The sequence below is a fragment of the Halichoeres trimaculatus genome, unplaced genomic scaffold (genome assembly GCF_033239565.1).
Source record: "Halichoeres trimaculatus isolate MK-OKI-2021-1 unplaced genomic scaffold, fHalTri1.1 fHalTri1_scaffold_12, whole genome shotgun sequence".
Taxonomy (NCBI): domain Eukaryota; kingdom Metazoa; phylum Chordata; class Actinopteri; order Labriformes; family Labridae; genus Halichoeres; species Halichoeres trimaculatus.
This window is the reverse complement of record NW_027437190.1, coordinates 16,625,368-16,640,078: the sequence shown is the minus strand read 5'-3', so window position 1 is coordinate 16,640,078 and position 14,711 is coordinate 16,625,368. Positions and strand designations below refer to the sequence as shown.

The 14,711-nt window shown below is 39.0% G+C and overlaps 2 protein-coding genes across 2 annotated transcripts; one reads left to right on the top strand and one right to left on the bottom strand.

Annotated features, from left to right (window-relative positions):
* Window positions 1-1,187: 1,187 nt before the first annotated feature.
* fkbp14 (FKBP prolyl isomerase 14) lies at window positions 1,188-2,979 on the bottom strand. The gene is made up of 4 exons (XM_074683932.1): window positions 2,636-2,979; window positions 2,254-2,405; window positions 2,040-2,167; window positions 1,188-1,946 (listed from the first exon to the last, which is right to left on the bottom strand). Exons 1-4 carry the CDS (start codon window positions 2,836-2,838, stop codon window positions 1,788-1,790), a joined length of 642 nt encoding a protein of 213 aa, XP_074540033.1. The 5' UTR covers window positions 2,839-2,979; the 3' UTR covers window positions 1,188-1,787.
* Window positions 2,980-3,110: 131 nt separating this feature from the next.
* On the top strand, window positions 3,111-13,076 carry plekha8 (pleckstrin homology domain containing, family A (phosphoinositide binding specific) member 8). Its single transcript, XM_074683976.1, has 13 exons — window positions 3,111-3,358; window positions 3,804-3,920; window positions 3,999-4,154; window positions 4,253-4,374; window positions 4,627-4,785; window positions 4,879-4,919; window positions 5,191-5,309; window positions 7,798-8,149; window positions 8,898-8,983; window positions 9,667-9,725; window positions 10,683-10,884; window positions 10,988-11,049; window positions 11,143-13,076. Exons 1-13 carry the CDS (start codon window positions 3,319-3,321, stop codon window positions 11,338-11,340), a joined length of 1,713 nt encoding a protein of 570 aa, XP_074540077.1. The 5' UTR covers window positions 3,111-3,318; the 3' UTR covers window positions 11,341-13,076.
* Window positions 13,077-14,711: the final 1,635 nt, after the last annotated feature.

Here is a 14,711-nt window from a genome sequence, read left to right as displayed (position 1 = left end):
AAGAACTGAAAGCATGGATCCATCCTGCCTTGTATCAACCGTTCAGGCTGGTGATGATGGTGTAATGGTGTAGGGGACATTTTCTTTGCACGCTTTGGGCCCCTTAGTACCAGTTGAGCACCACAGCCTATCAGAGTATTGTTACTGACCATGTCCTTCCTTTTATGACCACAGTGCACCTATCTTCTGACAGCTACTTCCAGCAGGATAATGCACCATGTCATAAAGCTCTGCAGGATTTTGTCTGTGTTGTTGTTTATTACACTGTGTTGATCTGTTTGAGATCAGTAAAGTTTCATCTTTAACATTTAAAGCATCTGGTCTACAGTCCATCTTTTATATCATTACTTCACTGAACCTAAAACTGGTCCAGTAGCTTTTCTATTGTATAGGCCGATACAAGTGCTACAAGGTACTGAGCTACCAACATTTGAACTTGCTGTATTGCTGTAATGCTTAGGTACTAGTCAATTACAGTCAGTTGTGATGGTATGATTGTCCTGTATTTCCTTAATTATATGGCTACTATCAGTCTAACAGAGAAGGTTATACTTAATGTCAAGAGTCCCTTATCTGAAATCTGTAAGTCCTTTTATTTGAGGACTTTTAGGAAAATAATCTCACATCTCTCAAGGCTTCAAATCTGGTGCTTTCTGATTATGCTGACCATCAGAGACCTGCAGGTTACTCTATTTAGTTATAATAGTATATAAGGAACATTGACATTTCCACTGTATATAGCCTTGGATTGCCAATATCAGAAGCCCTAATGTGTTTTTTCTTGTTTTCACATAGCCTAAAGTCATATGAACAAATGAAGTAAGCATGTTTCTCTGTCACTCAATAGAGTCTGTTTTTCAGAATGTAAACAATCTGGCTATTTGGACTCACATGATTGTTGACACAAAGAGTGCATTTAGATAAAGTTTGATAAGGGTTCAGTGATATCTGTTGAAGATTATTATCGTCCTTTTTTAGGTTCTTCTCTAAAACTTAAATATCCTAAACATTTGTGTTTTCTGCTTAAGGTTCACAAGGACAGATTCAGTGTTTGAGTGCTGGTTTAAGCAGTGATTTGGCCTCAGTTATACTCTCTTAAATGTGCAACTTCAATTACCACTGTGGGAGTGATCGTGTAATCACAGATGTGACATGAAAGAAATGTGAGCTTAAAGGGAGGTACAAAGTTTGGAATAATAATTTATACAAGTAGTTAAAACTTAACCATATAGGCCTACTGCATCCTTTCTCATGACATTAAATGGCAGATGTGACTTCACTCTTCTTTAATCTGTGAGGGGTGGTAGAAACGTAGAATCTGAAGTGTACTCTAACAGTATGTTTATGTTTTGATATTTTATGTGTGCTTCAGAATAGTAAAAAAGTGTAGGACAAGAGTGCCCCCTAGTGACTAATGGAGACATGCACACACACAAAGAAAAACAATCAATAGCTTTATCCAGCTATCTTAAAGCATGTTTCACAGTTAATAAAATTCTTAAAGATTTATTTCATGGATGTGTTGTTAATAAAAAGGCAGCATAATGTACATCCGTAGAGAAATGATCAGAGCATAAAGAATGAAAATGTAAAATATCATATCATCAGTAACATTTCTAAAAAATTATTTAAAAAAGGAACAAGTGTATTCAAGTTTAACCAGATGAAAGACGATGCAGTTAAACTGCCTTTTAGGTCCATGAAAACGGCCCAGTCAATAATTTAAAGTATATGTCACAAGTTGATGATATTTCAGTAAACCAATATGTTTTAAAAAGCTTCTGGGATCAGAGCTCGTCATGCTGATATGTGAATTCCCTCGCAGATATAAAACCATCTTCATCTTCATCCTCATTTTTAAAGATGTCTTCTACCATCACTTCATGGTGTGTGTCATTAGGCGAGTATCCATGTTTCAGGAATTCTTTCTTTAGGTACTCTTTCACCTGTGGTGCACAGAGATTATTAGAGACTTTCACCTGAAGTTGAACACTTATACACACAGAAAAAAAGTGAAATTTTGTGTAAGTGTATCAAACCTCCTGTTTGGAGAGTTTCCAGTCGTCATCAAGATCCATCTCCCGGAAAGAATCGTGTGACCTGGGACCATTTTGGATGTTCATGAGCTCGATGTCAAAAATGAGGGTACTGCCTGGAGGGATCTTGCCTGTAAGGATCAATATGTAAAGGTGTATCATAGAAGAGAACAAGAACGAGTGCTATATTTCAACAATCTTCTTTTTTGCATGCTACCTTTTCCTTCCTTGCCATATGCCAGAGATGGAGGGACAGTCAGTTTCCTGCGCTCTCCTGTGCACATGTCTTTGAGGCCCTTATCCCAGCCTATGAGCACCTCCTTGAGCCCAAGAGTGAACCATACTGGATTTTTGTCCCCATCTGTGCGGCTGCCAACAGTCACAAATGTCATTCACAGATATCATACATTTATTTGATAAATAAGACTTCAGAATACACACATTTGTTATCACAAAGAAGTAAACACAGGCGAAAAGATAGCAACAAGTGATAAGAGAATGCAACAAACAGTGGTACACATGCAATGATCTCTGTTGCAAAGAATTGAATACTACGCAGGAACGTGTGCAGCATCAACAAAGCTTAAGCGTCACATTACCTTGAGTGAAACCTGGTGCCATTGCTCTCCAAGAACCCGTCGTAATGTACTTGAAGCATGTCTCCATATTTTGACTTGCGGGAACATGAGAAGGGTTTGTGTATAACTTCAATTTTCACTTCTGGCTCGGGTAGTTTCCCCCCATTGACAAATATAAAAAGAGAGGGAAACGTCGAAAAAATAATAAATTTGATAGAAAACATGTTACTAATAGACAACGAGCACAAAATGCTAACTCAAAAGGTAGCCTAAAATGTACCTAAATATAAATACATGGCAAGAATGCCAACTACGTGGCATACAACTTCTGCAATGAACGCAGCCACTCTTTCACAGTTCGACCTCCTCTCTCTGTAATTGGATACAAACATTTTAAGCCCGCCTCTTCAGTCATTATCTCTTTTCTAATTAGTCCGTTGTTGAGTCAGTCATTACACTCTCCGCCCACAATACTTAAATCCCTCTGATGTAAATGGGAGGGTCGTCTGTAGCTCCTCTTCTGATTGCTCAGAGCCGCATTCACAGAAAAGTTAACGCATTTTTGGTTACGTAGCGAACATGTACGGCCGAGGACGTTACTCCACGAATCACACTTGGGGCCCGATGGAGTCTCTGCAATCAGCTATGCATCTTTTCTTGTTATGATAAACAAGTAATGAACGGCAAAATTACACTGTTACACAATGGAGGGAATGCTGTATAAGTGGACCAATTACATAAGCGGTAAGATTGCTGTGGAGTTGTTGGCTGTTTTTGGTTGATGTGCTCGTTTTACAGGTTGCTAGGCTAGCATGGTAACGCCACTGAGTTCGATATGGCTGGCGACGGGTGAGCTAACGATGGCTAGCCCCAGCGTCCAACTGTGGCATCTTGTGTACCCTATAAAACTAAGAGTTTTCTTATTAACATTGTTAAACTAAGCGTTTGAGGGTAACAGCGAAGATTGTTCCGTGCAGTCTTTTATAGTAGCAATAGCTAGTTAAAGCAGTTCCCAACCATCTGTCATTTTAATCTGACTTAACTGATTAGCTGCTGCTAACATAAGAGTTAACTCCAGGAACTGTGTTTTGTACTGACTTTTACTAAACGAGTTACATTACTCAAGACTCATTTACTTTCTTGGAACAACACTTGAGAAATATCAACCGTTTTTTACAAATATTTTCAGGTTGGCAGCCTCGGTGGTTTGTGCTAGAAGGAGGAACTTTGTCTTACTATGATTCTCAAGAAGATGCCTGGAAAGGTTGCAAGGGCAGCATTAAAATATCAGTTTGTGAAATCCAAGGTCAGTATGATTTATTTCTTCCAGTGCTGTGTGATTTGTCATGCAAGTCGTCACCTTATTTGATGCTGTGCTTTCTAGTTCATTCTTCTGACTCAACACGAGTTGACCTGACCATACCAGGAGAGCAGTACTTTTACCTCAGAGCCATCAATGCTGCAGAGAGGCAGAAATGGCTGGTGGCACTGGGAACAGCCAAAGCCTGCCTTACAGACAACCGAACAAAGAGAGAAAAGGGTACTTGGATGTCTAAACTACAAAATCCGTTGTGGTATTGATTGCATTTTTACTGTACTGTGACAGCTTCATAAATGTTTCCTCCTGTGTTGTTACAGAGCTCCAAGAGAACACCGAGGCACTTAAAACTAAAATGTCAGAGCTCAGATTGTACTGTGACCTTCTCCTGCAGCAAGTGAACAGAATCAAGGAGAATGATGAGCCAGGAGACACAGCGGAGGTAAGGTTAAAGTTGGATGAGCTGACGAAATAAGAGAAGCTCTTGTTGGTGTAATACTGCTGTATAGGGTAGCCTCTTTCTGCCTTTAACCTCTGTTCGTGCTTACTCATAGACATAAAAGTTGCAAATGTAGCACAAGTGTGTTTTTACATCTATCATAAGCTTACCTACCAACATAATTTTATAATCTAGGATGTTGTTTGGAAACGTAGCATTACTAGCTTAAATGTTTGTGTTTGTTTGCCCTTTCAGACAGAGATAGACACTGGAAACATGGTGAAGTCTACATGCACCACTTTCCTTAAGACTCTAGAGGAATGCATGCAGATAGCAAATCGTACTTTCAGCACAGATGTGACAACTCAGAGCCCACCAGGATCTCCTCCAGTAGCAGCCATCAAACCTCAAAAGGTACTGTCATATCACTAGCCCTTAGTCAGTTACAGCTAGCGTAAGCAAAAATATCTATATTAATCATTCCACTGTTTTCTTTTTCTTCAACAGATTAAACCTGTAAACAATTTAAATCAGAACCTTGGAGAAAAGTAGGTTATTTTTTTACTGCCATTAGCTATTAGTTAATGTTACTTAATGCTGCTTCATTTCCATCTGCCATTTACGATCATAAATGACATACATAGTGCCTGGTCTAGTGAAACGAGAATGGAAAACCAAGTCTTATGATTTCTGTTTGTAGAAAACAGTCATGTTATTGTTGCAATTTAATGACAGTGATTATAACTGCCTGTTCGACTTCTCTAAATTAAGTCTTTCCCAAATCTTTTGATCTAAAACTGTTTTACTTTTTTATTCCAGGTGGAGAGATTTGCCTGAACACTCAGAGGAGGTAATTGCACACGACAACCAGAGCCTTGACTCTGGAGCAGAGGGACCAGATGAGCCGGATAGACCTGACCCTCATTCTTCCCTCTCAGGTTAGTCAGGTGTCACAACATACACCCTAAGGTGACAAAACTGATTTCACTAAAGAAAGGGTTTGACTAGCTATTGTGTACATCGTCTGAACCGAAGTCCAGAGATATTTTTCTCTTGTTGTTTTGACAGAGATGGATGTCTGCTGTGGTTACATTATTGCATGACCTAAACAATCCACTCTGCAAACTTAACTTTCTTCTTCTTTCTTTTCAAATACATTGTTCTTTTCCTATCGCACTTGAGACTCATTTTGTTAAATAGCACAACTCTCAGGTGGTTAAAAAATGATTTTTAGGTGTCACAGTAATGTTGTCATGAAACTGTTTTGATATAACCTAGCAAACAGAAAACACTTTGTCTACCAGACATATTCTGTCATAGTATATGAGAATGTAGTTCAAGTAATTGTTCATCCAACTTGACATCAGTAGCGACATATACATGGACCCAAATATTCGCTTGCATTTGGTTTATTTCCTCAAACGGCAAGAATTTAACCTTTGTATACACCTCATTCTGAAAGAAAAGTGCCAATCACAGTGGACGTTTAATCGGTTTCACAGGGGTGGAATATTCCTTTGCCCAAACCATTTGAGGTATCATGTATCCACTCAAATAGAAAGTTGTCAGGGTGTGTTCTTTCAGCGCATGCTCTGATATCACGTAAGACGTAACTTTGATAAATCACGTGATGTTTACGTTTTTCTGCCCCATTGACTATTCTGTTTGATTATAGCAGGGCATGTAGACCAGAGATTGGAATATTCCTTTCCATGTATACTATTGTTTTCAGAAAAGTCATTCAGAAAGATTCCATTCGGAAAGACGAACAACTCCTCATGTAACCATGGCTAGTGATGCATCGATGCTTGTTAATGCTCTTACATAATTATAAAACAAGAAGATAGATTTTTAGATTTAAATAGTAGTGTTAAGAATTGAAAAGTCAAACTTCCAAAGAAGAAAACCCAAGGCAGGCTTTACAGAGGTTTAAAGAGTTGAGCAGTTATCGGATAATAAATGTTAATTTTGTCTGTATTGCACGAAGGCCAAATCAATTAGAAACATGGTGTTGAGAAACACTACACTCTTTTAAAGAGTAACTTCATCTAGGCTGAAACTGTGTTGGTCAGGGTGTCTGCGGGGTCTTAAAAAGTATTAAAAAGTCTTAATTCTAATGTTATGAGGTATTAAATTTTATTAGTATTCAAGCTTTGACTCCAAAGACAGACAGTTCCAAATATCTGCCACGGAAAAAGTCCATCTGGTTGGAAAATGTTTTCAGGGTCTGAACCTTCAAAAATAACCACCCCTGGTGATTGGACGATCATTTTGCTCGTCACACGCATCACAGACCAGCGTGAGGATCTAGAAAAAGCTTTAGCATCTCAAAATATTTCACTCTAGATCATAAGAGTTTCTCAAGCCTCCCAAGAAAATTTCTCAGACTTTTGATGACCTGAGATCTTCGATTCCTACGATTTAGAGAAAGCTTCCCCTGATCTCAGTTGTTTTGGAACAAATTTTCTTTGTTAAAAACACCTTTTTACTGGATACAAGGCGATGAGATAAGGTATTTATCAATACAGTTATGTAGCGCTGTTGTTTGAGACGTGACAACAAGCAAAGTTGTAATTTTGTGAGGCACCAGCTAAATGTATCGCTAGCAGCCCAACATATCCATAGGCTAATGTGCCAACAACTCCGTTTGTAGAGTAGCTTAGTAGCCGTCAGTATGTAGCGCTGATAGAAAGCAAATCACACCATCTTAAGCACGTCCTAAATTTGGCAATTATGAAATAAAATTCTTGTTTGTTTGTTTTTTCTGCAAGTTGGCCAGCTGTTACTTTTTGTGAGAATGTTAATGTCAATTAACCTGTCTTTAGTTTCATTTATTCTTTCAAGCTTTATTCCTTCTCAGTTTACCTAATTTATGTTAAAATGCAAACTACAACTGTCAAAGATCGGTTTCTAACAACAGCTTATTGTCACGATAAGGTCTTAGGACTTTTTGAAAAGTTTTTAAAAAAGTCTTAAAAAGGTATTGAATTTAACCTCAGGATATCAGCATATACCCTGGTTGGTGCTGCCTTCCTAGTATTCCTGCCTGCTCTGTCTTCGTACTGTGCAGCACAGCTTTTCACAAAGCCTAAGGCTTATCAGTCACAACTAAAACCTGTCATGCTTTACAGCACCCTACAGTGATGTTGGGTGTCATGCTGGAATATTTATGTTCTTCAGGGGTCAGTGGAGAAGTAGCTTTACTTCAAACATGTACTCATGAATATACATTCACCATAAGGCAAAATAAAGGTCTGCAGCTTAATGTGCATTAGTTTTGCTTGTTTCCAGAGAGCATATTTTAGTGTTTGTTGCAAGCCACTGATGAGGAGTAGTCTCTGGACGTCTTCTGACTGATCTTACTTTGTCTGCCTTCTGGTGCCATGTGACGTGCAATGATCGTGTGTTTATGTCTGTCCACTGCAGATATTGAAGCAGCAAACAGCAACAGCTCAGTCCACGAGGAGCAGTCCGACCCTTCATCAGATACTACCCAGAATGCCTCTGAGATTGAACACTACGAGCAACCAGCAGAGGGGGATGAGGAGGATGATGATGATGATAAAAAGGAGGCAGATAAAGAACCGGAGCCCAAACTGGACCAAAGTAAAGAGCATGACAACAACAACGAGGAAGTGGATGCGGTGCAGCCTCAGCACCAGCATGAAGCAGTTGTGGACAAAGACGAGGCTCAACAGGAAGGAGAGACTTCCAGGGGTTTAACAGAGCAGGAAGACACAGAGCAGGTGGACACTTTCTTCAGCACAATGAGTCACAGGTATGAAAATGCTACTCAGGAAGGTCACATCCTTTAGGAGACATAACTACTATATGAAGTTACTGTTTGATCCTCTAATATTTCACTCTTACAGTTTTAGGATTAACCAATCAAAGCTTTTTGTAGTATTTTGTCTTTGAGGCACTGCACTTTTGCTGCACAGTTACCTAGTTTAAATAAATATTCTTAATTGTATTAAAGTGTTACACAGAATAAATGTACAGTAAGTTTAAACTGAATCACGATGTCATGATAAGTGTTTTATATTAGTGTGTTCTCTCTTGATCACATGACACAGAGAGGCCCTCGACTGATTTTGGGGTTTGTAGAGCATTTTTTTGTTTCACTCTGTATTATACTTTCCATTTTAAGAGCTGAAGAGTGTTACTGAACAATGGGTTTGAGTGTTTTTAATAACTTGTGTAACATTTCAGAACAAACTAAAGAACAATTGTCACATTAGCCAGTATTCAGCTGCAAGAAAGGGACCACAGTTTTCATATTTTGAAAAGTTTTGGTGCATATACCTTAGTGAAAAACAACTCTTTTCAGTCAGAGAAAAAGTAGCAGATTAGCCTCAGGAATTGTCAGGCATAGGATTGCATGACGGTGTGTGAACCATTTCTCTGGCTTTGTTTTGGAGTTTGTATCCTTTTCTCTCTCTGTTTGATTTGATCAATAAAATCTAAGATGGAAGACTCACCTCTAATATATTCTCCTGTCTGAATCTGTTCTACCTTTTTTTTAGATTTAGTGATATAAGACTGGACGACGACAATGGTATCCCTACTCAAGAGTTTTTGGATTCATGCTATGCAATAGTGCCTGTATTAGGTAGGCCGGTCATTTTAGTCTCTTCTCATCTGAATCTGTTCCTCTTTCTCCTGATGCCACATGTGGTCACCCTTTATGACCTTCTGAGGAAAGCTTTCTTCTCTCTGCTATTTTCCTCTCATTTTTGCATGCTCTGTCATTCACTTTTTATTTTGTGCAGTCGGTGAAGCTTTTTATTTCATATTTTTCAGAATCATAATCTTTCCTTTCATGCTTTTATCTCCATCAGCATCTGTATCAGTTTACCAGCTGGTTTGTTCATTTATTACAGTGTACTTTAAAACTGTTTATCATCAGCATATTACTGTATGTGAATATTTCCTCGTCTCTATGCTCCTAACATGGGTAAGCATTATTATCCAACATTTCAGGTTAAGCAACATTCACTTGGTATGAGAGAAGTGTTCTGCTAATTGGTGAAGTTGCCCTTTTTTTCACCTGACCCAGCTTGTTCACATCCAGCTGGGCACAAAACCAAAATATTAACACATCAAATTGAGAGTAGACTGGCTTTTAGACCTTAATTTGGCACAGGTCTTTATTGTTTTCCATGGAACCTGCAGCATATACACATAAGGAGAATATTTTGTTTTTTTCCATCTTTTTCAGAAAGCATCATAAAGACACAAAACTACGAGTTTTCTTTCACAACAGAAAAGTTATGATTGGTTTTCTCTTCTCAGACAAACTGGGGTCCACAGTGTTTGCACCAGTAAAAATGGATTTTGTTGGGAACATCAAGGTATGTGGAAGTCTTTGACACATTGTCTTGAATATTTAACACTCATGTAAATGAATGATGTCACAGTTAAACATTTTTTAAGCTCCAGTTAAAAGCTTTTAGTATTTTTAAAGACTATTTCTTTAAATCCTTAACCAATGTTTGTTTTCTTTGATTTTTTACAAAATATCAGTTAAAGTTGATTAACTACATTTCAGTCAGGCACACTCTTGTCATAAATTGAACTGTTCATTGCCAAATGGATACAGTTGGGATTGGCGTTACAGCTCTGCTTTTCAGAGTATTCCCTGGGTTAGCCGAGCAGCCTGCTCAAGCTTGTGCATAGTGCATAGCAAAAACCCCATACATAGGTGCATACAGATTAGAAGGATGCATACATATTAGTAGGATACACACAGAGTCTTAATAGGAGGAGGCTGGGGTGGAGGAGGAGTTATTAAGACAGCAGCAGCTGGGTAGCAAAAAGGTAGCAGAAATAAGACGGAATGAAGACTTGATTAAGATACGCCGCCTTGTCGTAGGACACGCTGTGATTGGTTGAGAGGGGTTAGAGATTGAACATCAGCCTGTCAGCTGATCACAGCTGGGCGCATGACCTCAAGGGCAGGGGGTGAAAACTTTTCCACATTTAACCGTGGTCTTTGTCAAGATCATATTTTGCATGTCCAAGCTTAAACTGTTGTCAAGTGCAAAAAACAAAACGTCTAAAACACTATTTTTTTCTAAGTTCCTGCCACTGGCTACATTGACATCATAGACTCTAAATTTAAATGATTTTCTTTCCCAGAGTATTAACAAGTACCCTCAATGATCTGTTAATCTTTGGCGAATACTTCTCTACAAAAATCTGACACAAGTCTCCCAACTTCCTTCATTGTTCTAGAAATAAAAGCGAAATATGGTATCTATTTGAGCTGGTCATTATTACTCTTATCCTGTTGTCTCTCATCCCTAAAGAAAATTCACCAGAAGCTGATGTCGGACCCTGACAGCTTCCCCACACTACAGTCCATTGTTCTACATGAAGTCCAAACAGACTTAGCCAAGGTGCGCAACTCTGCTACAGAGGCTCTGCTGTGGCTCCGACGGGGCCTGAAGTTCCTCAAAGAGTTTCTGTCCGAGATCCACACAGGAGAACAAGACATCCAAGGAGCACTGAGTGCGTCTTAACTGAAGTTTACAATCTACAAAAAGTCAATTGCACAGACCTCTGTTGGTTTTTCACCATCTTGATGAATCATGCTTTATATTTTTTTTCTCAGATAACGCCTACGGGAAGACCCTCAGACAGTACCATGGGTGGGTTGTACGAGGTGTATTTGCTGTGAGTATAAAATGCTCTCACCTCTACTTAAACTCCCAGAGGGCCGATCTGTACTTTGAGTCTGACCTCTTCCTCTGGTTTTAATTATCCCAGCTGGCCTTGCGAGCTGCCCCTTCGTATCAAAGCTTCACCGCCGCCCTGGTGTCAAAAGAGGGCGACGAGCTGAAGAGCGGCTTCACCAGTGGTGTGCACAGAGACCTGGGAGTATACCTGCCTGCCATGGAGAAGCAGCTGGCCATTCTGGATGATTTGTATGAAGAGTACAACCTTGAGTCTGATGAAGTGGTGTGAAACCTGAACAGAGACACGAACCAAGCTAGAGGAAGAACCGAACCTGACCGCAGGGGGCAGAGAAGTGGCAAACTGCAGAATGAAGGTGTCAAGTGCACTAACGTGCATCTTGTGTGCTAAATAGTGTGAGCGTATCCTGTCTCAGCATGACGTGTTTCCAGTGGATCTCTGCAGCTGTAGAGGGTCTAGTTATGAAGGAGGCATAGATGTGTGTAACGTAAGGAGCAAAACAATCATCAACAATGAAGGCAATACTGCCTGACAAAATGTCGTTGTGTAGTCTTGTTTAAAAGACAGTGAAAGGGTTTTAAGCCCTGTTATTTATGACTCAACCATAACAGTTGATGGTGGCTATTTCAGGTGCATTCTGTCGTGGCAGTGTGGCTTTTTATGTACTGTACATGTTTGAGGTACATTAGCACAGGGGGTTTGGCTCCAGTAATATCCCTGGAGGATCATTTCTTACTCTGTTCAGGATGCAGTTATTATTTTATCATGATTGTCTGCCTTTGGTTTCATAAAATAGGAGGATACATGTAGCTAATGAAAGCTGCTGTTTTGTAAAGGAAAAGTCAAATTATTACAACGCAGCGCCTAATATATGCCTTAAATATGTGATGGAGTTGCATACTGGGCTGACATTTTGTGTTTGAAGTTAACATCATGTCTTGCACTGATTGTGAAGTTTAGAGGAAATGATATACAGACACACTTGATTGATATAATCAATCGTATGTTAGTTTTTTCCCTTAAAGTTTAATCCTAACCCTGCAGTTTGACAATGCTTATTGAAACATATCTGTCATGGTATGAGCTCTCACTCTGGAGATTTTTTCTTGGGACCAAAAAGCAACTGTCATGTGAACGGCTTTAGCCTCTGTTGCCTGCAGTACCACAGCACCTAAGACTGAAATAAGACAGTGTGGCTACTAAAGCACTGACAACTGCAGAATCTTTACAAGGACATTGTCTGCACAAACCTATGCATAATTTGCATTTTCACAGTGTCTATTTATGAAGTCTTAAGTTATGAAGCTCCAATTGTCAACTTGAGGACATATTTATTGAGCTTATGTGTGAATGTATGGACATTTGTATTCACTGAGCATGTTCAAAGCATGGTTTTATGTACCAAGTAACAAAGGTGCTGGTGGAAACCAATCAGAGGCAAAGACCTAGAAATAGTTTAACTTAATAAATTAGCTAACAGGTGACAGATCATGAAAGTTTTAATACGTCGCGTCCCTTCTTCTCTGTACTGATAGAGATGACCAACCACCAGGTCCTCTCTAGAAATATCGTTTTTGTATTTCATCATCTCAACCAAACACTGTCCTACATTCACTGGAGTGTTTTTTTTTTACCAGTTGTGCTCAATATTTCATGATGTTGATTCAACAAAGATAAAAAGAGTGGCAGGGCTCCACAGACTGGCCCGACTCTCAGCCTTTCGAACAGAACGGGAGCATCCACATAGGGCTCTTTTTGTAACCAAGACTTACCACAAAGTATTTTGAACTTTTACCTAACTTTTGTTTTCCGTGACTGCGAACAGTAATAACTCTTCCAGTAGGACATCAGCTTTCAACAGCAAATGTGAATAGGTTTTTCTGTTTCCAATAGTCTGTTGTTAACCCTGAAAATATGTTCTTTGAATAAAAACAGGAGTGTTTTTTTCTATAATTGTATTAAAATGCTATTTGATTTTTACATAATAAATAATTTAATTGTCCAAATGTGTATTCATTCCCTGAAGCAAAAACAAAAACAGTCTGAAGTTTGTTCTGCGTAAAAAACAATAAATCAAAGGCCAAAAGACATATAAAGCTGGGATTCAAACCACACGAAGTTGCACAACAACCTGCTCCACAGCATGGTTACCATCAGGTAAGAGCACCTGAGTATGGGGCCCTTAGCCCCACAGGTGAGAGAACTCTCAAAGTCATTTGGTGAACACGCCGTGTCCTCACAAGCTCACCTGCCTCTGCCTCAGGAGCCCCAAATTACCTGATGTGTTGAAGCGGCTGCTGGTGTGCTGAGGAGGTTAACCTGGATGAGGCTGTTGAGCCAATTTAACACCAGCTTTTTGACTTTCCTTTTCAGTCCTGCTGAAGTCATGAATGTCATACTTCATCTCGAGGTAGTCCAATCATGCTTTGATTCATCAAAAATCATAAAAGGCATATGAGACAACAAGCCTTTGTATCATTAATGTAATTGCAGCTATTTTTTTAGTTATTATAATTTCTCAGATTTTTAGTTATTTTATGTCCAATTATTTTTATATATGTATCTATTATTTATTTATTTGTTTATTTGTTATTACCATTATTGTTATTATTATTATATTATTCACTTAGTTTATTATTATAATTGTTGTCATTGTTATAATTTATAATTTTACTTGTCTATTTTTTAGTTTTAGTTTTTTTATTATTATTTGTTTTTTGCTTTTTTTATGTTCTGATGATAATGACAAGATGTTTACAAAGTATATACACAGAAGTAAATGATACATGTATGTGCTGTGTCTTAAAATAAAAAATAAAAAAAGTTTGATTAAAAAAAAAATCATAAAACGGTTAAACTGGCACCAAGGCATTTAAATTGACAGCAGTTTAAACTACAGTGTCACTAATCTAACAACAGTGGCATGCCGTGTGTTAAATGTGTGTTTTGCATGTGAAGCAGCAGCAGCAGTGTGTCCTCGGCTAGAACCCCGACACCCCACATGCCAGCCATTCCTGCCTATAGGTCAGGGATTTTCACTCTACCAGGGCCAACAGCTGGGTCTCTGCCAGCTTCCTGTTTCCTGTGGCCTCCTTCGCATTTCCCCCACAGGAGATAATCCTACACCACACAACCTGTATCAAAATAACCGCTTTTGTTGGAAAAAGTGTTTGGTTTCACTCATCGAGTTAATACCTGTGTGAGCTCAGAATAGCTGCTTACTACGAGCTGAACTCTCTGACCTGGGTCTGTGAGAGAGGAAATCATTCAGAAAACAATAGTGACAATAATTTCTGGAAGATCTCTAATATCTAAAAATAGCAATCCTCACTTTGAGGGTTCTTTTGTGTGAGTAGCAGATCTTTTCATTACAGGATAAGGCGGTCTGCATCTCCAGCAACATTTTTACCAAGACATCTGAGGTCCAAATCTGATTGGCCTGGTCAGGGGAATTCACATGATGGAATAAATACACCAAGGTAAGCTTTTACTTGGGCATCTCAGCAGACAAATTGTCTTGATGTGATTTAGAAAAGAAATAAGGCATGCTAATAGAGTTACATGCTTGAATCCAGCCTTGGACATCTTTGCTGCAACACTGGCCGGCTGCTTGTGCTCAACCAGTATCACTGAGCCTCATC

Coding starts and splice junctions, on each gene's coding strand:
- fkbp14 (XM_074683932.1), bottom strand. CDS start 2,838: ATGTTTTCTATCAAATTTATTATTTTTTCGACGTTTCCCTCTCTTTTT. Junction 2,406..2,635: donor GGCACCAGGTTTCACTCAAG/GTAATGTGACGC, acceptor GACTGTTGGCAG/CCGCACAGATGGGGACAAAA. Junction 1,947..2,039: donor GGAAACTCTCCAAACAGGAG/GTTTGATACACT, acceptor TGTGCACCACAG/GTGAAAGAGTACCTAAAGAA.
- plekha8 (XM_074683976.1), top strand. CDS start 3,319: ATGGAGGGAATGCTGTATAAGTGGACCAATTACATAAGCG. Junction 5,310..7,797: donor CCCTCATTCTTCCCTCTCAG/GTTAGTCAGGTG, acceptor TGTCCACTGCAG/ATATTGAAGCAGCAAACAGC. Junction 11,050..11,142: donor TTGTACGAGGTGTATTTGCT/GTGAGTATAAAA, acceptor TAATTATCCCAG/CTGGCCTTGCGAGCTGCCCC.